General features: G+C 38.5%; 1 protein-coding gene across 1 annotated transcript in view; it reads left to right on the forward strand.

The window, feature by feature from the left end:
- Window positions 1–25,056, forward strand: part of LOC148351699 (ryanodine receptor 3) — a 168,800-nt gene that overhangs the window by 68,648 nt on the left and 75,096 nt on the right. Inside the window, exons 20-37 of the mRNA XM_088353681.1 lie at window positions 1,504–1,720; window positions 2,753–2,857; window positions 5,296–5,399; window positions 9,690–9,773; window positions 9,872–10,031; window positions 10,912–11,059; window positions 11,217–11,419; window positions 13,585–13,759; window positions 15,246–15,454; window positions 15,539–15,738; window positions 17,056–17,122; window positions 17,196–17,356; window positions 17,427–17,592; window positions 20,361–20,447; window positions 21,632–21,858; window positions 22,157–22,964; window positions 23,065–23,265; window positions 24,715–24,817. Coding sequence (XP_088209807.1) covers window positions 1,504–1,720; window positions 2,753–2,857; window positions 5,296–5,399; window positions 9,690–9,773; window positions 9,872–10,031; window positions 10,912–11,059; window positions 11,217–11,419; window positions 13,585–13,759; window positions 15,246–15,454; window positions 15,539–15,738; window positions 17,056–17,122; window positions 17,196–17,356; window positions 17,427–17,592; window positions 20,361–20,447; window positions 21,632–21,858; window positions 22,157–22,964; window positions 23,065–23,265; window positions 24,715–24,817 — 3,425 coding nt within the window. The remainder of the gene's footprint in view (window positions 1–1,503; window positions 1,721–2,752; window positions 2,858–5,295; window positions 5,400–9,689; window positions 9,774–9,871; window positions 10,032–10,911; window positions 11,060–11,216; window positions 11,420–13,584; window positions 13,760–15,245; window positions 15,455–15,538; window positions 15,739–17,055; window positions 17,123–17,195; window positions 17,357–17,426; window positions 17,593–20,360; window positions 20,448–21,631; window positions 21,859–22,156; window positions 22,965–23,064; window positions 23,266–24,714; window positions 24,818–25,056) is intronic.

Below are 25,056 nucleotides of genomic sequence, written 5' to 3' on the forward strand. Positions count from 1 at the left end.
AAGAAAGTATCAGAATAAGAAGTACCTGAACGGGAAAATATTGCCTCTAGTTACGAAAATTGCCTCGAGTTATAAAGTCAAAAATACAGTACAGTACATGCTGCTATTCACCGCTCCCAGAGTTTCCCGGACAATAGATTGTAGACTTTTCACTAAGTGCCCTACATCAACAAAGTGGCTATTTCTTCAAATCTTCCTGGCAACTAGTGCGCATGCATGTTCCTAGCATGCTCTTCATGTTACTGTCACAGTTCAGAGTTCACCAAAGAGGAGGAGAGTTTCCGGAAACAAGCAGCAATCATTCAATCAACTCAAATTAGAGATATTTTGGCAAAAATTTGCGGAATTTGTGGAAAGGAATCACACAAAAAAAATGTTGACAAGTTTGGTTATTGCCGCGTCTGCCTTGCACATTTCTAAAAGATTGTCAAAAGCCTGCGAAAACAGACGTCATTGGATCCGTTTTTCAGTAAACGCGAGGCAAAAAAAGTAAATTTATACTTTTATTATTTCCTATATTTTTCGTTTTTTTTTTACATTTTGAGCCTTTTGTTTTATGTTTATTGTGCGGTAATCTAATTTCAACATGTATTTGTTTCATCTTCAAGCTCTTTTATGATTTATTAAAAAAATATCCTACCATACTTTTGCGGGGCTTGGAACAGGATTACCGTAGTGCATTTACATACAAAATGTGTTTATACTAACGAAGTTTTCAGGTTACGAAGCTACTCCCAGAACTAATACAATTAGTCAGTAGAGGTGCCACTGTATCTTACATATTTGCAGGTGTATAGCATATATTTTGTGTATTCTTATCTATATCTAAACTATTTGACAAACACTTGGATTTTTCAAAACATATTTGTTTTAGAATATTCTGTCTTTTCGAGCCCAATATTTCTATCCGTCCAAAACTTCGATAGTTAAAGAGACCGAAGTAAAACATTTTTTTTTTAAAAATCGGATTCATTTAATAATCAAAAAGATATTGAACCAATTCCTCAAATATTAAAATAGTTGTTAGTTGCAGCCCTAGATTTCATCTCATCATCACACTATTTTTACTCATGGTACCACATTGCTGAATATGTGTGGCCATGATTTAAAATCATTTATTGACACAGAATCAGACTTAAAAATACATTAAATAAATGCACTGTAAATGGTATTGTGTTCAACGTTTGCTTTGTCAATGAAGGATTTTAATCATGGCGCCGCTTACTCAACAACATGTTACCGGGTAAAAATAGTATCATTAGATAAAACCTAAAGCCTTTTCTCATGTCATCTATAACATGAGCGGCCAAGTGGTTAAGAATTCGAATTCTCTTGCTTCCAATGTTGTGCAAATATGCACAGCGATATTTTTCGACTGATCAATCATGCTCAAATACGATAATGTACTAACGTAAAAACCGAGTGTGTAATACACAAATAATTTCGGTACATTTTAAGTCCTTGTTTGTATCTCAATAAATTAACAAAATAACATTTGACCAGGGTACGCTTCCTGTTGGGTGGTCGTCACGGTGACTTTAAATTCCTGCCTCCATCGAGTTATGCCCCCTGTTACGAGGCCCTGCTGCCCAAAGAGAAGCTGAGGGTGGAGCCAGTCAAGGAGTACAAGAGGGATGTGGACGGGGTCCGAGATTTGCTTGGGACCACCCTCATTTTATCACAGGCCTCGTTCATTCCTACACCGGTGGAAACCAGCCAGGTAATAAGCGAAACACATTAATTGAAGATTGCTTGTCTAATGAAAAATACCCAGTAACATGTGATGGGGGTTTGTGTCTGGTGAGGCACAGCCAGATTTAAATAAGTCTTATGCGTCATTTGATTGCCAGAGAAAGCAATATATAAACTGTAGCATTGAAAAATCACGTTTTATTGTCTTACCTTAAAGGGGTAGAATGTAATATGTAAGGCCTCCTGGTGGTACAAAAGAAGCTTCTATACAGTAAAAAAAAGCATTGATTCGAATACTGGGGGAAAATGCATGAAATATCATACCGATGTTAGTTTTCATTAAAAAAAAACATGGGTAGAGAAATTTGTATTTAATTTCACTGTGGAATCTTTTCTTGGCTATGAGCCATCTTCTTTCGCTATCCTGCCGATAGGCTCTGCCATGTGATCTACCAGTGATCCTGTAGATTACCCGAGTGCTGATACGCAAATGTCCTGTAGTCTACTTGGTTTATTTGGGAATCGACCAGCACGTGTAGATTTAACAATTTTGAATTCAAGGTACACTTAAAGAGTAACACTATCTTAGTAAACATACCTTTTATATCTAAAGATTGTTAAATAAACTCTCGTTATTTTACTTTGTAGGTAATGACCATTGTGAAAAATGTCCATACAACGAGAAAAAAAATTACTGGATGACTTGACTTGCTGTGAGCTTGGTAATACTATCACTATTTCTATTGTTTGGAGCCGATATGTGCACCAAATCGGAATAATTGGTCTCACTATTGCCCCCTGCCATGAGGCAAGATAATGTTTTGTCTCAATCTGCATCTACTGACGCTCAGCACAATAATACGTTACATACAAATTGTATTAATAATATTCACAATGTAAAAATTCAGCGATTTTGAAAAGGAGTATCCTAGAATTGTAAAGTTAAATGACAAAGAACTTCAACACTGAATACATTTCATATATTTTTAGATGAATATACCTATGATGGCAGGTAAGACATAGCCACTGAAAACACCCCATGCTCTATTCTTGTCCTCAGGTTGTTATGCCGCCTCATTTGGAGAAAGTTCGAGACAAGCTGGCGGAGAACATTCATGAATTGTGGGGCATGAATAAAATTGAACTGGGCTGGTCCTACGGAAAGGTGAGAAGAGTTTCTTCACCGTTGAATAGAATCACTGTCATTGAGGTGAAAGTAAAATCCATGCAGTTTCCTAAAAAGTCTTGAGTAAATTCATATTCAATCGATAACAAACCCTGTCAGTCACCCTGCTTTTTCTCTCATAATTTGCGGTTCACACCAAAAAGAGGGTAAGTGGAAAGAAAAATTACATTCTCCATTCTCAGTGCTCCTCATATCATCCGAAGCTTCTTCACTCTTGATTTGTAGGTGACTGTCTATGTGTTTTATTGTACACTCAGTCACAAATGACTTGTTTCACCCAAGGGCACAACAGGACATTGATATTGCGATAAACCAAAAGCAATGCAGACATGTTTTGTTGTTGGGGGGTGAAAATTGAATCAGTGGCGTCAAGTTTATCAAAGAACTTAAATGTGGATTTTAATATCATTAACACCATAACACACCATCAAAGAATAAAAATTTAAAAAGGCTGTTATTTCCTCTTTTTTGCATTAAATGCGATGTGAAGACGTGACCAACAAAATGTACTCATTTTAGATCTCATTGCATTATAGTTATAATCAGGGTTGGGTAGGGTTACTTTAACTTGATTACTTTCAATTACTTTTGGATTACTCCAATACCAAATATGCTAATAAAAGACAAAAGAAACTAAATATGAATAAGATTATTAAATATTGTGCAGGCTTGGGGAGTAACGGAATACATGGAACGGCAAAAATGATGTTGGCAGGCTGTTTGGATTTATTTTCATTTTGTTTCTGTCGCATTTTATGTTAGTTTTGCCGGAGATCAAAGAGATCAAAGCCAGGAGAGAAAGCTTACCACGTCGTGTGAGTCATAATTTTATTCATATTTAGTTTCTTTTGTCTTTTATTAGCATATTTGGTATTGGAGTAATCCAAAAGTAATTGTAAGTAATCAAGTTAAAGTAACCCTACCCAACCCTGGTTATAATGAAGTTTCAGTTTTCCTGCAACTTTAGAATGGGAACAGACAACAAAAAGGATAGATAATAATTACCACAAATTACACTTTAGGATGTAAGAAATATTTGCTTTTAGTTATAATTTGTACAATAAAACGTTTAAAGCTTTATTCCAAGCTTTAATCCAAGAGGTTATGTATTCTCAGGCAGGTTTCAGCGTTGACTCTTTAAAATTTAAAGCTTTAACTTTAACTGTTAACTATCAAGACTTAAACCACCTTTACTCATTTAAATCGGGTTTGAAGACTTGAGCTTAACTTTAACTGTTTTAATTTCTGCATTTAACTCAACAGTTAAAACAGCTTTAAGGTTTTACTTTGAACGGCAAAAGCTAAGCACATAAAACGTTACCTCCGGGTTTAAAGTGAAAGCCAACCTGACAGATTATCTAAGAATATGATTTTGTATGGGTCTTTAGTTGTCTAAACGTAGCATTTTCCCCCCGAAAAATGTGAATTAAAACACAACATCCACCTGTTTAATCCATTTTAAAGCTAAATGTGAAAGGATGATAACATAGTTGTTGCTCAGACTTGTGGTAATAACCAAACACGGCTCAGTTTTAGAAAACAACTGAACCTTATTTGGTTGGTAGCTAAGCCTTTGGCAACATCAATGTACGATCTCTCAACACCACTTTTCAAAATGAAATCTTGGGGATTGACTCCCACTTTCAGCTGGCTTTGACACAAGAGAACAGTGTTAAAGAATAAACTAAGGAGTTAAAGCAACTCTGAACCCTTGACTTTTGATGGCAAAACTTCAGAGAAAAGCTTGAATTTTGGCATCACTAAACACAGTATACATGTCTCTCTTGGTTTATCGCATGGTGTCTTACAGTTGATAATAGTATACCCCCTGTTTTGCCCTTATAGGAAATAATAAAGACTCAAGTGACATGTGTTTAATATGTGTATACTGTTATTAAAATGCATGAACATCCTCCCTCTAATTACCATTGCAGTAGTTTATTTTCCTAGCTGGGTAATATTTGCAAAAGCCCATTGGTCTCTAACTCTGTTGTGCTTTTAACTGATATAAAATATGTAAAAACAGTGTGTTCTTGAATTCTTTTCTAAAGAGGTGACTGGTGTTCATAACATACCGTACACACACACAAACACAATAGCAAATACGTGCATGCTTTTCTGGTATCCCATTGCCCATGAGCATTGCCAAATGAGGATTTGGCATAAAATGTTACCTCATGAGAGGCAATACATCGCTTTTTAGTATTCTAGTCATGCAACGAGAGGATGCGTTTTCTCGTTCGTCTTCCATAACATATTCACTTGAGAAGCTGTTACTTGATGAGTAGCGGCTTGTGGTAGACGCATTCTTCCTTCACTCGTCAGCCCACAGCGACATGATGTGTAGTTTTGCGTTGAGTAACAAAATTTCGCGGGGATGGACAATCGATTGATATACATGTCTTATTTGCTTATAGATTAGGGATGATAATAAGCGGCATCATCCCTGTCTTGTGGATTTCTCCAAGTTACCCGAGACGGAGAAGAACTACAACCTGCAGATGTCGACAGAAACTCTCAAGTAAGTAACACTTCTTCACCCTAATATATAGTATAAAATCTGAGGTAAAAGTCACAAGAATCTACTTACACAGAACAGTACACAGAACAGCTGCTGTTGCATAACTCGAAAGCCCAGAGGAAATAAAGTCTCCGTCTTTGAAAACATTCTGGATAATTCCGATTTTCATCAACCCCATCCATTATCTGCACTGCTTGTTTTCATCAAATCCATAAAATAAAGAAAAAATATATCCTTGATGTAAAATATATACAGTATCTGTCTGCTCGCCAGTCTGACAACTGACATCTGATTAACAGTTTGCTTCACCACAGTTAAGATAGATAGATAGATAGATAGATAGATAGATACTTTATTCATCCCCAAAGGGAAATTCACTTTTCCAGCAGCATCCCTAAGCTGAGAACAATCGAAAATAACTGAGAACAATCGAAAATGCCGGAGAAACGATTCAATTTGAATCATGTACAAACAAACAAACAATTGAATCATGTACAAGAAACGATTCAATCTGAATCATGTACAAACAAACAAACAATTGAATCATGTACAACAAACAAACAAAATATTTATGTTTCAATAAGTGGAGTGTTAATAAAATGGGGGGAAAATAATTTCTGATACTGATATAACCAGGTAAAACTAATTTTAAGTTACCTGTCCAAATGAATGTTGTGCCATCTCACCTTTCCCACTCTCTCTGCTCGCTCCTGAAACTTTATCAAATAGTCCAAAATTTTACCTCATCTTCTCCGCTCACCTCGTCGTCCTGTTCTCCTTCCACCTGTAACCCATGATGTGGATCTTTGGTGGGACAAGTACACCGCGGTTACATTGGTGCCGTGACCCAAGTGGCAAGTAATAATTGTATGGGCATTTTTTAAACCATTTAAAACATTCTATTGTGCTAAAACTTTTAATAATTAGAACAGACGTTGCCCTACGAACGAGATGGGTTCCGGACGATCGTTGGTAAGTTGAATCTGTTCGTAAGTTGCTTCAGTGATATGTTTTGTATGTTTAAGGTTATATAAGTATGTTTAAGGCTTGTATAAGTAACCTGTATTGTCTTGTACTAAAAAATAAGCATTTGATAAAATAATATGCTTTATAAAGATAGAAGTTTAACTTTCTTTGAGGAGATGAGCTTTCAAGAGTTAGGCAACATCCTCCCCTGTGGTAGAAAGTGGCCAAAAAAAGCGTTCCGACCATTTTCTCAACCGCATCAAGCTTTCTTATTCCCCTTTAATTTCAGAAGAAAACACTCGCCTATTCTTTACACTTTACATTAACCGTATTGAATCGATGCTCAAGATATTGAACCATACAAATGTTAAAAAGTTCTTAGCGCGCTGGAGATACAGTATAGAATATTGACACACGAACTAAGAAGAGGAAGCGCATTTCTTCTTTGGGAATGGTTGTAAGTAGGGGAGTGTCTGTACTGTTCTGCTGTCCTTGTGTGTGTGTGTGTGTGTGTGTGTGTGTGTGTGTGTGAGTGTGTGTGCGTGTAGTACACAATTTAGCAGCAGCTTAACTCCTAAAGGTAAATAGCTGTTGTTGGTGATGGTGCCTTGGGTCAATGAAGACGTTTAATTGAACAAGTCTGAATAATTTAAATCCTCCCATCAATTTTTCGATTGAGCAGATATTTAAATTGTCCCACTTTTAAATTCATCAAATTAATTTAATATATTAAATCAAAAAATTTCAAATCACTCAAAATGTAAATGGGTAGCACTTTTTAGGCTATGAATTGCAACTCAAAGTGCTGTTTAAAAACATTTAATGTACAATAAGAAAATAAAATCCCGTATTTTTTCCCAACCAATGCCAAATACACAGGCGCACACAATGGTAAAAAATAAAACCAAAACAAAAATAAAAATAAATGAATACATTAAATAATGGTAGAGCACAGACTAACCAGGTTAGGAATGAGACCTGAGGTAGGCTCATCCACACTGATAAAGATGGGAGCAGGCGGCCACAAGAAGGATTTTAAGCCAGTTTACCACATTTGACCATATTAAAAAGCCTCCTCTTAAAAATATAAAGGGGCCCCATAGAACTGGTGTTCGCCGGCAGACCGTTCCATATATGAGGACAAGGGTGTCTGCCTCACAAACTGGTTTGGGTCTTCAACCAAGGAACAGTTAAAAAACTGCAACCAGAGGACCGTTGAGGCTGATACGACAAAAGCATGTCAGGAAGATAAGCTGGCCCAAGACTGTTAAAACATTTAAAAACTGGTAAAAGCGCCTTAAAATTGGTTCTGAAACAAGTACACATGCTGCTGAATTTTTGCTATAGCTACAGGCTAGCAATGTTCTTTTCGAGAAGACTGGAGAGCAGGGCATTACAATAATTTAACCAAGAGGACATGAAAGAATGCATCATTACGTCCAGCTCTAATTTGTAGGCAATACTTCAGTAACCCATTCGGCATACACTGATTTTCATGCTGGCGCAAGACACACTTTGCTTGTTTGTCAATTTGGCCGATTGGTCTAGTCCAAACTGGATGCTCTAGCACAGTGAGAGTTTGTCCTTGGAGATGTGCCCGGCAGAGTGACGATTGGATTTTGGAAATTCATTCCAAGCATAAGTTTGCTCAGACTGCATGTAAATACAGGCACAGCTGGTGTATAATGCAATTTTGGTAAATTTGACTGGGAGATATATTCTGAGCTCCATTTATAGGACGTAATGGATGTCAGATGTATTTTATGGCTGTAACATGAAAACCTTTGAATAATTTCATTATGTGTTATAACCGCCCTAGTGGGTGAAACAGCTGTGGGGGCGGAAACAAAAACATTTAAGGATGGCGGGGCTTTGAATTGCTCACTTCACCTGCTTTTAACTTTTCGAAACTTGAAAAGTTAAATCGTCATTGATTGACCTCAACAATGACTACTTCCTCTATGGTGAAGTCTTTCCTCTTACAGATGTGCTGTTCTTCAATGGCAGTTTTCTGAAATTTGCCTTTGTCGAATGGGATTTACCATAAACATTATTCTTCTTTTACATTAAGAAAAATCTGAGGTGTTCAGATACAATTATATTCAGTTTTTAAAGTATTATTTTGCCCCTAATGCTTCTTTTAATGACTTTTAAATAAAAGTTCCTTAACTTTACGATTATTATTATGTTTTAACAGCCTTTTTAAGGTTACCCTGATTTATGTACACACGTAAATGCAATACTTTGTCAGCTTGATACCCAAAAGCGACAGTGTCTAATAGTAAGCACCTCTTGGTGGTAAAAAACATCATTAGTTTGAAAAAAGCAACACTGATTTTAAAAAAGCTAAGTAAGTGAAATAACTTATAAACGTAGGTAGAGAAGTTTTTATTTATTTTACCTAACATGAACCTCTAACAGCCCGAACTGACAAATTGTCTGCCATGTTGCTATTAAGAGTAGCCTCATAAAACAAAACCTTGTGAAAGGCTGGGCACAAAAATGAGAAAACTAATCTTGCTTTTTGATCACTTTGAGTTTTCGTAGTAAGCATTCTTCTTTGTGATTTATAAAACTCATTTTCAGTTTCATTCTGAAATACAGTGACATCTAGTGTTTGTTTTTTTCTTGAATATATTTGCTGCTTTTAAAATGTGTGATTATAGTAAATATAGTTTAATTAGATGCCATTCATTCATTCATTCATTCATCTAAAATAAAACAAGCCTTACTGTCAAACATAATGAATCATTAGAATGAAGCACTCAAATACATATAAGTAAATTCCTTTTATTTACACCGCAGTCTGTATATTACTTCTAACTATATTAGTTTTAAGAGTGTTTGGGGTGTTATGAATTTGAATACGAAATTCCAAGCAAGGTCAACTATTATCTGCTACTTAATCGTTTGTCAGCCCCCCACACAACCCTTAAATTGCCTTCAAAAAGTCCCGCTGGGACTTATTACCAATGCTTTAATAAAAACTGTTTACATGATGTGCAGAATGCTCAATTTTCTTATAATTATTCTTGATGGGCAATCTGGGCTAAGATTTTGAGGTAACAGTGTTGCTCTTCGAACGGCGTCCATGCAAAAAAGAGCTTTTACAGCCTCCTCTGAGAGGATGTGGAAACAATTTCACAACCAATGCAGTCCTGTGGGGATTTTTTTGACTTTTATTGTGGCGCATATGCACAATTTATTACATTATCTCATCCCACAAAGCATTTACTATTCTCGGGTGTATATATTGTAGTCAAAGTGGAGGCTGAGGTGATGTCTGGGATTAAACATGATCTGTGCTTTGTTTTCCTTTCACAGAACCTTGCTGGCACTAGGTTGCCGAATTGTTCAGGTCAACTCAAATGCTGATGAATCACTTAAGAAGATTAAACTCCCAAAGAAGTAAGGATGCCTCATTTCACATCATTTTCTACTCTACCCAACTCTGTATTTAGAAATGAATAATTTACACCAAATTGCTTGTTCTATCCTTCTTGTAGCTTTATGATGTCTAGCGGTTACAAGCCAGCTCCTCTGGACTTGTCAGACATGAAACTGACTCCAAGTCAGGAGGGGTTAGTGGAGAAACTGGCAGAGAATGCACACAATGTGTGGGCCAAAGACCGCATAAAGCAGGGTTGGACGTATGGTATTCAACAGGTATGCAGGTGCTCTTTGGAGCAACAGTAGAAATACTGATGTATCTATTCTTTCGGTCTACGAAAAATCAAATCTTTCAGTAGGGGTTCATCAGGATTCAGTCCAAGAACAGTCAAATGTTTTTTGGGGGACTTAAACATATTTTGAGCCTCTGACAACTGTAGACATCAATGTTTTACTGGACAATCAGTAAAACATAGTCATTCTTTATTTGTTTCCTTATTGGATTTATGTTTTTTGGACATAATAACATTTTGCTTACTTTAAGTGTTTTTTCACTTTTCTTTTCAAGACGCAAGACATAACCTCTCAAAACAAGAAATATTAATAAAAAAAATATAGTACTCACTCATAATGTGGAAAGAAGACATTGTTAAAGTTTAGTTTGCAGTGACAATAGGAGAGAGCACTGCACAAAAAAAACTTAAAGATGTGAAAATCCCAACCTGTTCTTAAGCTCCTCCCCTGAGCCATTTTTTGTATTAAACCTTCAAGGTTACTAAAGTAGATCAGCCCCAAATGGTGTGGAACTTAAAGAACAGCCTCGTGATTGGCCAATAGTGATGATGATGTAAACAATGAATAATAATTAAAATAACAAACAGCAGTGGGCAATCATAGGCAAAATAACGAATAACACTGGAATCCTATGCAATCTCCTTTGCAGGTGTCGAATAGTAAAGACAGTCCTACATTCTTTATTGTAAGGCAGCAAAATAAATGTCTAGATATACTTTCAATCAAATGTAGTTATTTTAGTTTACCTCACCGAGCAAAAAAATAAAAACACAGATCATTGAAGTTGAGTGCAATAGTTGCTTGGTTGAGCAGTTGTTTGTTCTTTTTATGTCTTATAGTTTTCCTTCTGTTTTGCTTACAGGATCTGAAGAGTAAACGAAACCCTCGCTTAGTCCCGTATGTCCTGCTGGATGAGCGCACTAAGAAGTCAAACCGCGATAGCCTACGGGAAGCTATTCGCACCCTGATTGGTTACGGTTACAATGTGGAGCCAACTGATCAAGAAGGCGGTATGTTACATTTACAAATGTGAGCTAAATAGTTAAAGGGCCACCTCAAGTATTGGTAGGGATCCGTGAACCGTGATTGGTCAGTTTGCAAAATACTCATGTCCTTGATTTTCTATATCTAAGGTAATTTTTTAAATTATATTTTCATCCCTAACAGGACAAACGGTGGAGCGTCTCAGCATCGACAAAATCCGATTTTTCAGAGTAGAACGGACTTATGCGGTGAAGACCGGGAAATGGTATTTTGAATTTGAGGCCGTCACAGGAGGAGACATGAGAGTCGGCTGGGCGAGACCAGGGTGTAAGCCTGATGTGGAGCTTGGCACGGATCAGCTCGCTTTCGTATTTGACGGATACAGGGTAATAATAACCATTGTTACAACTTGTTTGTCTCTGTCAAACTTTAGAGCATGTGTAATCGTTATGAATTAGTCAAGATGGTTGAGGTCTGAAGTCAGATAAATTGGGGCATTTTTGCGTTGACTAGTCTGTGTAGCATTATCAACTAGACATTTGAAGAGTGTTCCCATCACAAAGGCAGCCATCAAAAATATACTTTTGTTAAAGAAAGTATCAAACATTATCTGCACCGCTTATCCTCAGTAGGATCACAGGGGTGCGGGAGCCCAACCAGCTATCATGAGGCAGTGGCCAGGGGACACCCTGAACTGGTTGCCAGCCCGTCGCAGGGCACACAGAGACACTACTCACTCGCTCATTCACACCTAGTGACAATTTGGACCAGCCAATTAACCCGACATGCATGTTTTTGGAATGTGGGAGGAAACTAGAGTGCCTGGAGGAAACCCTCGCAGACATGAGGAGAACATGCAAACTCCACACAGGGAGGCTGTGGTAGCTGGACTTGAACCCTGAACCTCTGCACCGTGGGGCTGCGCGCAAACCACACACCGCTGTGCGGCCCTAAAATATATCTATATCTCTCTCTCTCTCTCTCTCTCTATCTATATATATATATATTCAAGTATTATGAATATTTATTTAATTTGTTATCTAACTTTGGTTTCTTACCATATTTTCTGAACTATGACCCCACATTTCCTAGAATTTCAAAAGTAGGCCTTGCAATCCAGTGCGTCTTATATCCAAGTGTTCATTGTAGACCTGAAATTACGGTAAATTAAATTGGAAATCCACAATTACAATGAAATAATACTACACAAAGTAACCGATTAAAAATAAAGTGATACATTTAAGTGAGGAAACTGGATTTCATAATGTTAGAGGCCAAAATGTACCTTGATAACTAGCAAAAAAGATCAAATGTTAGCTAGACAGCATGGAAAAAGCTAACAAGATAGCTTGCTAAATAGCTAAAAATCGAGAAAGATAGCTACCAACCTAAAAAAGTAGACAGATCGCTAATTAAAAAATAACCTGTACAAATTTTGCTTATTCGCTTTATAAACACATACATTGGAATTTAGTTTGTTATATTCCCTGTGAAATATATAAATAAATGAATACATTTGTTAAATACATGAATTTCTCATTCTATTCTCCCATTAAATTGCTTAAAAATAAGAATAAATACTTGGTGATATATTTTTTGTCCACGAAGCTCATGACCTGAAATGTATTTATCTAAAATTCTAAAATAATAATTTATGATGTTATTACTATCGTAATACAATGTTACTTCTGCGATAATTTAAAATAAGGGGTATAAAAACTCACTCAACTGAAAAAAATATAATTTGACTAGAAAATCACAATGACCTAGCCTTGGTGAGCTATTTTCAGAACAGGTCCGCGAGCAACTAAACTGTCCTTAGGGGACACCCTAGTGCCCGCTAGCACCATGTTGGAAACTCTTGTCCAGACTATGAGGCATACCTAAAAATCCAAAAAGTTTCCAGAGATTTGATAGTGCACCTTATAATCCAGTGACTGCAAAATATAGTATTTATTTGCTTTTTGTATTTCCACTAGAACAATATTTTACTCTGAAGAATTATTTTTTATTTTACTATACAGTGATCGCTCGTTTATTGTGGAGGTTATGGTCTAATATCTGTGAAGTAAAAACCTTTATCATTATATAGATAAATCTGGTAGTACACACTGAAACAAAAACACAGGCTCACACATTTGTTTAACTTATTAAGTACTGTAAAATGTGTTTTTATTTATGTTTTTCATAAATAACTACCGTCCCATCAAATAACAATAAGCAGGTAGACTGTTTAGCCAATCGGATTGCAGTACAACATCCACGATGCAAATTCATGAAGTGGCGAAACCGTGAAAAGTAAACAGCGTTATAGCGAGGGATTACTGTATACTCTATATAGTAAATAGATAAATAGACTGGACGGTTTGAACACATAAATCAAGTATTTGTAATTCAATGTCATATTTGATATTGCACCTAAAACAATTGAGAGAGTATTTCTTACTAATTGGGAACTACTTTTTGGTCATAAATGTTGAGCGAAATTGTGTCCTTTGTAAAATCCATCAGCAAGTATTTCTTTGCATCTTTTTGACCCATTCCCCTTTAGGGCCACTGTCTAAACATGGGGGGCCGTTTGTTTGGACGCTGCTGGCACAGTGGAGATGTGGTTGGCTGTATGATCAACATGGAGGACAAATCTATGATCTTCACCCTGAATGGGGAGATACTTATCACCACCAAAGGCTCCGAACTTTGCTTCACCGACTTTGAAACAGAGGATGGTGAGAAACTATAAATTCTTGATCAGTAAAACTGTCGGTTGCCTACATCACATAGGTCAAAGGCAAGATCCGTGGGCCAAATCCGGACCACAAGAAGGTTTTTCTACAGTCCCTGAGTTGATTATGATACACTAATGCACACGTGTTGAAATCATGGTCTGTGAGACAAAGTTATGTGAAGCACAAGAGGAAGATGAGCTGCATCACCTCAAAGAATGATTTGCACCTTAAATATGTCCAATGGATGTTGCCAAAGCCAGGCACCACTAGCTGTATTTGCTACCAATAACCCTTTGATTACCCTACCCTACCAGTAGATACAAACGTCAATAAGTGGGGTCGAAAATTAGTGGTGGAAAAAGTAATAATGGCATCATGTCATAAACATATGTAATATGACAGTATAACAACTTTTTTATTTCTTTAAAGATTTTGAATAATAATAACTCAAGTCGTCATTTTTGACCCCACTTATGCATCCAAGGGTTAATCAACCAGATAACATCAAGGAAACCCATCCCAATAATTACTGTAAAGAAGTTAGATGCACTGTTTAAGGCAATACAGTATTAATATAAACATGTTCATGAAAACACAAAAATAAAAAACTAACATGCTTTTAAAGTCATTTAAATTAGTTTTTGTATGCTATTTTTTTGTCAGAACCAGAACAGGAGGACCCAGATGCGTAACGTTTGCACACAAGCTTTATTTTATGGGAATGGGGCAGTCATGCGCGTGAACAAAAACGGCAGTGATTCGGCGATCGCTGGGCGGAAGAAGTAAGACAGAAGTCCGGCGTGGAAAAACAAGAAGCCAGAGGCCGGCGAGATCGATACCAGATACACGAGCAGATACCGGACAGACGTTGTCGATACCGGACAGGACGGTACAGCCAGGATCGATACCAGATACACAAGCACATACCGGACAGACGGGATCGATACCGGGCTGGATGAGACAGACAGGATTGATACCAGATACTGGAGACTGGAGTCAGATATCAGACAGGATGAGACAGACGGGATCGATACTGGATAGGCGACAGGATGAGACAGGCTCAATCAATACCGGATACCGGAGACTTATCAGACAGGACGAGACGGACGGGATCGATACCAGACACTGGAGACTGGAGTCAGATATCAAACAGGAAGAGATAGACCGGATCGATACCCGATACTGGAGACTGGAGTCAGATATCAGACAGGACGAGACACAGGATCAATAACAGACAATTCAAGTGGGCATTTGCACGTCACAATATTGTTTTTCTTTTGGCTTTATTATTGTATTGTTCTCAGCTCAGGGATGCTGCTGGAAATGTGAATTTCCCTTAGGGGATGAATAAAGTATCTATCTATCTATCTATCTATCTATCTATTTGATCAGTGCAGTCCTCTGATTGTAGTCTTTGTTTTTAATAGTCCCACTGTCGGTATAACTTTAAAATTGTTGATCTAAATGAATGTTTTTTGCACTGCAGGTTTTATTCCAGTGTGCAGTCTTGGCTTAGCTCAAGTGGGTCGAATGAATCTTGGCAAAGACGCCAGCACCTTTAAGTATTACACCATGTGCGGCCTTCAAGAGGGATTCGAACCCTTCGCTGTCAACATGAACAGAGAGCTGACTATGTGGTTCAGCAAGCGTCTGCCAACGTTTGTCAACGTGCCAAAGAACCACAATCATATCACTGTATGAAAAAATACCCTGAAATACTGCACCTCCTTGCCATCTTGACCACGTTTAACAAATTGTATGACTTTCGATTCTTCCCAGGTGACAAGGATCGATGGGACTGTGGACAGCCCCCCGTGTCTCAAGGTTACCCACAGGACGTTTGGTAGCCAGAACAGCAACACAGATATGGTTTTTTGTCGTCTAAGTATGCCTGTGGAGTTTCACTCCTTTTTCAAGACCAGCCCTGTTGTCGACATGAATGGGGTGCATGATGATGACACCCTCAAAGTAAAACACAGGTACTAGCCAAAGTTTGCAGACCGGCAGTGTAGCATATAGCCTGACCATCGGTCTATACAGGAACTGTTAACTTTTGAATTAAGAAGAAAGTTGCAGCGCTACCACAGCATACACACTCTTTTGAAGAAACCTGATCAATTTTTAAAATTTGCTGTCTGTATATATGGCGGCTGTTAGGAACTTTTTGGACTATTGTACATGCTTGAGGTGTTGTTGCTGTCATGCACTTTCTGGACAAATTTCACCATATTACCTATTGTTTTCTTTTTAACTATGTTTTGTGTACTGTTACCCAATGCTAAATCTTCCGCTCCCTGGTCATCCTGGAAGAGGGATTACCACTTGTGAGGCCCCTTTTCAAGGTTTATTATCTTCCTTGTGCTGAGGTTTTGAGTTTTTCCTTGCCCGCATGTTGATTTAAGATCAGGGGATGGTGTCATTGTAATCCTGTGCAGTCCTTTAAGACATCTTGTTATCAAGGGCTATTCAAATAAATGTGCAGCCAAGCTTATATTAAAAAGACCCTCTCAAAACTGTTCCCACAAATTTGTAAGCACATTAATAAACATGTAGAATTCCAGCTAGCAGCACAGCGGCACAGTGGTTAGCGCGTGTGCGGCACAGTTCTAAGGTCTTGGGAACCTCCTGTGTGGGTTCAAATCCAGCTACTGGACTTCCTGTGCGGAGTTTGTATGTTCTCCCCGTGCTTGCGTGGGTTTCCTCCGGGCACTCTGGTTTCCTCCCACATTCCAAAGACATGCATTTCAGGTGGATTGGCCGGTCCAAATTGTCCCTAGGTGTGAATGAGCGAGCGAGTTGTCTGTCCCTGTGTGCCCTAGGATGGGCTGGCAACCAGTTCAGAGTGCCCCCTGCCCACTGCCCGATGATTGCTGGGATGGGCTCCAGCACCCCCGCGACCCTACTGAGGATAAGCGGTGCAGCTAATCAGATGAGATTGCAGCTTTCATGCAAAATCTGTATTAGAAGATAAACTTGTGCAATTTAGTTTTTCACTGTTCGGCCAAAAAGGGTATACAACATTTATATAGCTTCATGTGTATTGTCATAATTGATGTTGTTAATCCTGAAAGGGAAGTCAAGTTAAAGAATTCCTGTATCATAACTTCAATGTGCCTTCCTAGTCTTAATGCTGCTTGAGATGAATAAAAACAGGTGTTTTTATATAATACTTTGTGGACAAAAGGGATATGCATCACAATAGTGTCTTTAGACTAATAGGAAGGTATACTGTAACCTATTTATTTGATTAATTTTGGGTGGCTACTGACTTCCCCTATGACTGTGGCTGTTCACAGATATCCCCTGCGATCTGTGCGACATGGTGAGGAAACTAGACGAGTGGACTACAGCAGCATAACAATGGTTGGAAAATATTTTTGATTAACTTTCATTAGCAATAACAAAGACCATTAACGCTCTAATAATTTCATTACAGTACTACCACTCGGTGAGGGTCTTTGCCGGTCAAGACCCTGCATGTGTTTGGGTAGGCTGGGTTACTCCAGACTACCATTACTATAGCAACAACTTTGCCCTGTGCAAAACAAGGACAGTGACTGTTACTTTGGGTGATGAGCGAGGGCGGGTCCACGAAAGGTGAGATCCCGTGATTTTGCTTTTATCTTAAAAGCAACTAAATGATTACATGACCCCTGCGTTCTGATAGCGTCCGGAGGAGTAACTGCTACATGGTGTGGGGTGGCGATGTGATTAACGCGACTCATGGTTCAAGTCGTGGCAGTGTGGACTTGGAAATCGGCTGCCTCAGTGATCTCGCCACTGGAATGGTGACTTTTACTGTAAATGGCAAGGAGGTGTCCACATCCTACCAGGTATTGAATGTTTTGATTTGCAGGATTTAGCCTAAGACAAACCCGAAATTTCACATTTTATTTTGGAGGACTCAGTAGGAGGAGAGGTTATTTATGACAACCAATTAAAGCCGGTCCTTTGTAACGACATCTATGTTAAACAAGACTGCATAAACATTTACATATATATTTCCTGTGTATGCATAGGTTATATTAACCGTCAATTTTCCATTAATGACGGATATTTTTTTAAGAGTTGACAAAAACATTTTGACTGGTGGAAAATCGTGCTATAAACCACAGCAGTAATTCGCACTTATGAACCTAGCACATCATTTAAAGAGAGAGAGATAAATAAAAAAGCAGCGAGAGAGAAGCCCGGCCCAGCCCGAACATAATGATTGATATTTTAGGCCCGGCACGGCTGAAACTGGGGTCCGGCTTGGGCTTAAGATCTTACCTCTGATATGTAGTCATGATTTAATGAAACGTCAGGTAAAACCTTCATTTACTTTTCATTCCTTTTCACTGTAATTAATCCACTTCATGATTATATAATTCTTTCACAATGGTTACGAATTGGCCAAAGCAAGACACACAGTTGCAAAGGTTTTAGGGCTGTAAACTCGTCGTCTCAAAATGGACAGTTTTTGAAACACTCCAAAATACCTTTGTAAAAATGCGTATAATACTATGTTTAGTTTTTTCAGACTGTGATCAAATTTTACCTGGGACCAGGTAAGGCTTCATGCTATTGTCCCGGCTGTTCTCCAGCTAAGATGCCCATGCTACACTATTTTGCATGGCATGTGACTGCAAAAAAAAAATAATTAAAAAAAAATAGGCAAGAAAAATTAACTTCTGTTTCTGTGTGTTCCAACTTAGATTACTCAATTTTAAGAGCACTTGGAGAGATTATTTCAGTTTTAGACAGAGTGTTACCTTTCAAAAGAAGACAAAACCGTCCATATTATTCAAACGGTCCAAGAACAGCATTTAAATTCACTATGGGTACGTATTGGATTGGGATTTGAGGGGAATTTTACAGGATCATAAAAAGGTTAAATAATAAATTCCAAGTTCACTCTGTAATAAAAGTCACAATTTTGAAGAAAAAAAAATCCCCAATTGTTGTGAAATTAAATGAGAAATAACTTTAAGATGAACTAATTACAACAATTGAATGAACATCCTCACCTTCCATCCCAGACGGCACTGATTTGAATCAGTTTAAAATTACTGAAAGAATCCGCCTGTGGAACATTTGTTTTGCATTGTAAGCTTAAAAGTAAACTTCAAACAAAATCTGTCAACAATGATTGACATTAAAAAAAGAACACCTAGTGAATACGCTGTTGGTCAGGGCAAAACATCTCAGACCATGGCACACCTTTTGCGAATAACGATCAATTATTGTCCTCAATTAGATTAAATTGGATCGTTTCAGGCAAGACACTATAAGGCCGTGGTCTCAAACTTGTAAACCTGTGAACGCTAATGTTTCAGATTAGTGTAAATTGACCCTTCAATAAGATTGGCTAGCTACTTCCTTGTTTGACTCACGACAGTGCGTATTTATCACAGAATATATTCTCAACAGATTATCTGATTCAACTAATCATTGTTTGCAAAACTGATTGCAAAATATTTTAATCAAGTTGAAATGTGGAACAAAGGATTCTTGGGGTATGGAAAGAGATAGTCACTGCTGTTGAACAGAAACTTAAACAATAATGGAGGTATCTTGCATGTAACTTTTGGTGAGTTTCTGCCAATGAAAACCCATTGCGGCCCAATCTCATTTAGACCCTAGTTCTTGCGGCCCCCAAGTAAATTGAATTTGAGATCCCTGGTTTACAAGGTCTTGCTTACACTAGTGTGCCACTGCACACTGTGTCAGGACCAGAACGGAAACAAGACCCAATTGCGTAACATTTACCACAAGTTTTTTATTGAAAGAAAGAGGAAGGGCTGCGCCCACGATCCGGTGTTCGCTGGATGCGGGAAGTAAGTCGCTCTCACACTCGGATTGTGATCCGAACACGGAAGTGGATCTTCCGTAGTGAGCGATGGTCTTGTCAGGGACGGAAAAACTGGTCGGTAGCCGGGGCTGGGAGAGCAAAGAGTGGTCAGGGTCGGAAACGAGTCGTGACCCAGGACGGGTGAGTAGACGTAGTCGGGATCAAAAATGGGTCGTAAGCCGAGACGGGAGAGCAGACGTGGTCGGGATCAAAACAGGTCGTAGCCGGAGACAAACTGGAGCAAAAACGGGACAGGCGGAAGTCAGGGTCGAAAAAGGCTTGCCTTTTATAAACAGAGGTTCGCAGACGGACTGACAACAGGGGATTGACAGGCCTGGGTCTAAATAGGGACAGGGAGCCAATCAGAACCCGCAGCGGTTGGCGCCAAATGAGTGGCACGGATGATTTCACATAGGTAATCATGATATCAGTTTAAAATATTGACCTTGTCAGAAACCTACTTCCTGTCTCTGCATATTTTCCCATTATAGTCATGACATTTACAACTGTTGAATTTCAGACATTTGACAACTTCTGTGTTGGGCTTTAAGAACCTTTTTGAAGGGTTTAATCTTCTTATGTCTGCTGGCGTCACCCAGCTCTGAGTCATCCTCACTAGCCCCTTCTTGATGCATAAAGCGCACACACTCCCATACACACGCACACACACTTTACTGGTGACGTTTGATGATGCCGCACTAAGCCTCTTTGCGCCAGTCATGTGTTTTTTTACAGTTTGGGCTTTTTGTGCTGTGGTCTGTTCTGCAGGTGGAACCAAACACCAAACTTTTCCCTGCTGTTTTTGTGCAACCCACCAGCCCAAACCTCTTTCAATTTGAATTCGCCAAATTAAAGGTATAGTTTACGACCCTTTTCTCAAATTTCTTTTTTGCAACTGCAGTGTCTTAGACATGTTTTTGTTAATATTGTGGATTACTATACAAGCACAACAGTATCAACCACCAATGACTCAAGTCAAGTTGCTAAGGATAATTATTGCATTTAAAAGCTGTCAAATAAATGCACTTACATCTTGTGAATCATTTAATTGGCAGAACAAGAAACCAATATATAGAAAGACATGTTTTATCGTCCTACATTAAACTATAAAAGAAGTTTATGCGCTGCTCATTTTGAATAAAAGCATCATGATGAAAACAAAGTCCATGCAAGGAGAAGTATGTTACTGGATGGCATGACCTGCTGTTAGTTTAAGAATAGTATCACTGATTCAATTGTTTGAGGCTTAGTTGTGTGCCAAATCAAAATCCATTGTCTCACTATCCCCTTCTGCAATGAGGAAATAGAATTGCATTCCTCACTCTGCATCTGGAGATTCTAGACACTGTAATACATTTCATGCTAATTGTGTACATCATTTTCATAATATAATGTGAAAATTCAGCAAATATGATAAAGAAAATCAAACATTTGTGAAGTTAAATGAAAAACTGAAAAAATATAACCCTTTATTATAGCTAAAATTTTATATTTATGTGATGACAGGTAAGGCACAGTTTGACCTGCCTCACCTGACAGGACGTCATTGTTGTGACTTATCCCACACCATTGTAATTTGTATTTAGAGGGTGAACATAAGTGTCATGGAATAGGTACATGAGTGCACGTAATACATGAATAAACGTGGCAACTTGTATAAAGAAGGGCCACTGTATGATTTTTGGGCATTGTGAAGATTGTTTTCAGTCATTATGGGCCAGACTGTACCTCTTGACAGCCTCTTTGGCCATTTCCTGTAAACCCCTGCTATAACTCATATATAGTAAATTCTCTGCTTGCTCTCAGAAAGGTTCCCACACAAATTCTAATGTCCTGAAAAAAATGCAAGAGCCTGCAGTGACTGAACCAATACTTTTGCCATTTTCTTGTCGGGAAAAGGGTAGACTCACAGAAGAAGTCATTTTCCACCTAGTGCATGCTACTTTCAAAAGGTCGCTTGTTCATAAAGCTCAAAATCACTTGACTCTCTCCATGCAAAAAACTCTCTAACCTCTTCAATGCTGTGCACCTTTGTACAGAACGCGATGCCACTGTCGTCTGCCATTTTTAAGAGCGAACATAAGAACCCGGTGCCTCAGTGTCCGCCTCGCTTGGACGTCCAGACCATTAATGCCGTTCTGTGGAGCCGCATGCCAAATTGCTTCCTTAAAGTGGAAACGGCAAGGGTCAGTGAGAGACACGGGTGGTCTGTACAATGTGTGGAGCCACTGCAGATGATGGCGGTTCACATACCCGAGGAGAACAGGTGTGTTTTATTTTACTTTATCAAAGAATTAGGTTGGATAGATTATTATACTATTAAGTATATTTGAATTATTATTTTCTAGTATAATAAATGTACCTCACAACACGGGTTGAAATGAGCAGATCAGAAAATGAATAAAAAAACCTGAAAAAATCTCCCAATTGGCAATGATTTTTGTTGAATTGAATTTCCGTGTCAGTTTAACATCATAATTGTCATCAAACAGTTAATATGACAAGATTCGATTTTCCATTGAACTATTTGTGATTTGCAATATCCATGTCTTATATGTTCGAAGGTGTGTGGACATTATGGAACTGTCTGAGCAGGAAGACATGAGGGAGTTCCACTACCACACCTTGAAGCTCTACTGCGCCCTCTGTGCTTTGGGAAATACTCGAGTAGCTCACGCTCTGTGCAGTCACCTGGACCAATCCCAGCTCTTATACACTATCGACAACCAGTACCTGTCCGGCCTGTTACGGGAGGGCTTTTACAACCTCCTCATCAGTATCCATCTGGAGACAGCCAAAGGCGCCCGCCTCATGATGAAAGACGAGTTTATCATCCCAGTCACGGCGGAGACGCGCTCCATCCGTCTTTTCTCAAACGCCTCCAGAAAACACTCGCCACCAGGGGTGGGACTCAGCACTTCGCTCAAACCCCGCCTCAATTTTGCCCCACCCTGCTTCATCAACACTAAAAGAGAACATTACCTGTACAGTCCTCAGATTCCGCTGGATGCTTTGAAAGCAAAATCCATTTTAATGTTGACTGAGGCGGTCCAAGGTGGCGGCCATTATATACGCGATCCTGTCGGAGGAGGCGTAGAGTACCAGTTTGTTCCCATCCTGAAGCTCATCAGCACCTTACTTACCATGGGCATTCTCTGCAGTGAAGACGTTCACAAGATTTTACTCCTTGTTGACCCGAACGTATTTAGAGAGACGCACAATGCAGTATCTGTTGTTACGACAGACAAAGAAGGACTAACAGGAAGCGAAGAGAAAGCTGTTGAAGCAGGAGAGGAAGAAGCAGCTAGAGAAGTCAAGCAGCCAATGAAAGGACTTCTGGAGACAAGGCTCCCTGAACCTGTGAAACGTCAGGTGATGACATAAACAGAAACATGTTCAATCTTTTACTAGCTGCAAGATGAAACTCTAAGAGCTTTGATACAAATTTTGTATTGCTTTGTCCACCCCGCAGATGTGTGAGCTTCTCCACTACTTCTGCGACTGCGAGCTGAAACATCGCATCGAAGCTATCGCGTCTTTTTCCGACAACTTTGTCTCCAAGCTGCAGTTCAACCAAAAATTTCGATACAACGAGCTGATGCTTGCCCTCAATATGTCCGCCGCTGTAACTGCAAAGAAGACCAAGGAGTTTCGCTCACCTCCCCAAGAACAGGTGTGGCCGCAAGACACTATTGCTTCAGTGCATGATAATAATAACTGATTGCTTTGCAGTGTCTATACACTTGATGCAGAAACCTTTTACATTCTAATCTTTCATACTGTTATGGATTTCTATTGTCTTAGGATGGTTAATCGGTCAGAGGGCTGCGTTAGTTGGCGCGCAAAATTGTCCTGGGATTCCTGAAGATGGGTAATTGGAGCAAAACATCACGTTTACTAACTGTTTTGCAAGAAATTGGATTTTTAAATAGTCAGAAGCTCCAAAAAGTTCAAAAAGCCAAAAATGTCTCCTTTGTGGTAATACTTACAAGGGTGCTAATAGTAGGATCAGATCTGTATCTGTACCATTGCTGTTTGTCAGTATGTATTTTCAAGTTAGACATTCAAGGGATAGATAACTGTCATTTTCTTAAGATAAAAGATTATTTTATCCATCATTGTATTTTTTTTTCAGATTAGAATTTGAATTGTTTTTGTTAATAGTAACGTCGTGAATAATTTTATAACGATTTATAACAATTAAACACTCCGAGACAAAAACTCAATAAAAACCTAAAATAGAAAAATATGATAAAAATCGTGTTCATATGGTAGTATTTAGAGACTGTACTATGTTGTTTTTGTAACTATAGGTCAATAAAATATAATGCATTGTACGGTGTGGTTTGCTGGGAGTAAGACACCGAATAGAAAAGAAACGTAGACAAAAACACAACCCAGAAAATGATTGGCTGCTCTCTGCCCATTATGGAGGACAATACCAGCTTGTGATGCTGCAGCAGACCTAATGTGTGCCGAAATGTGTATTCATCAAAAGAACTGGTAGTATCAATAATCAATATCAGTGTCAATGACTACTCAAGAGTCTTCATACAGGTTAAAACAAAAATTCAACATCCTCACTTTTTGCAATTTGCATAATAGATTTGATTCCACCCTTTCTTATCCACCAAATCATAAAACATTCTCACATTCAAGTGCGTATCACTATCCATGGCCTGTAGTTTCTCTGGTACTCCCAGTAAATTATTTATGAGCAACATTTTACATAACTTGGGAACTTGTTCACATACATGACTTGTATGGTCTTTATGCAACACTAAATTCTTTAATCATGGGCTTAAAGCAAAGTTGTTCCTCCAAATAAAGTATTTTTTGTTTGTTTAAACCCATTCACATTTCAAGCCAAATACAACTTAAATTCCGCTTTGCGAAAATACATACACACACACACACACACACACAGACACATTCAGCTTACCCAAGCAAATGCATGCGTAGTTCGGGGTTGCAGATAGATACCGGGTACTGCGCTTTAACAATTCGTAATGCTATCTCTTTGGATACAAATGGTAAATTAAACACTTCACTTTTGAGAAATGTTGGTGCATGTAACTAATTGAAAGAAAACTGTTGTTATCACTATGACGTCATATTTTAGATCAACATGCTGCTGACCTTTAGCACTGGCGATGACTGTCCGTGTCCAACAGATATTCAAGGAGAGCTTTTTGATTTTCACAACCAGCTACAGCTGCACTGTGGTGAGGTGGATTTCAAATTATAGTTTCCATATTGCTGTTTTCCATTACTCTATTAAAATAACTTTAAGTTCCTCACTACAGGGCGCACACGATTGTAAGCTAGACACTAACATGGGAAGACAATATGCAGAAAGTTTTAAATATTTTATGAGCATGTTCTTTCTTTAATTTACAAACAGTGCGTGTATGGTAACAGTAACATGGCAGCAACATGCCACTAATAGGGTACTGACGGCTGT

This window comes from Urocampus carinirostris, chromosome 15, assembly GCF_059441175.1.
Source record: "Urocampus carinirostris isolate Australia breed hairy pipefish chromosome 15, RoL_Ucar_1.0, whole genome shotgun sequence".
NCBI lineage: Eukaryota > Metazoa > Chordata > Actinopteri > Syngnathiformes > Syngnathidae > Urocampus > Urocampus carinirostris.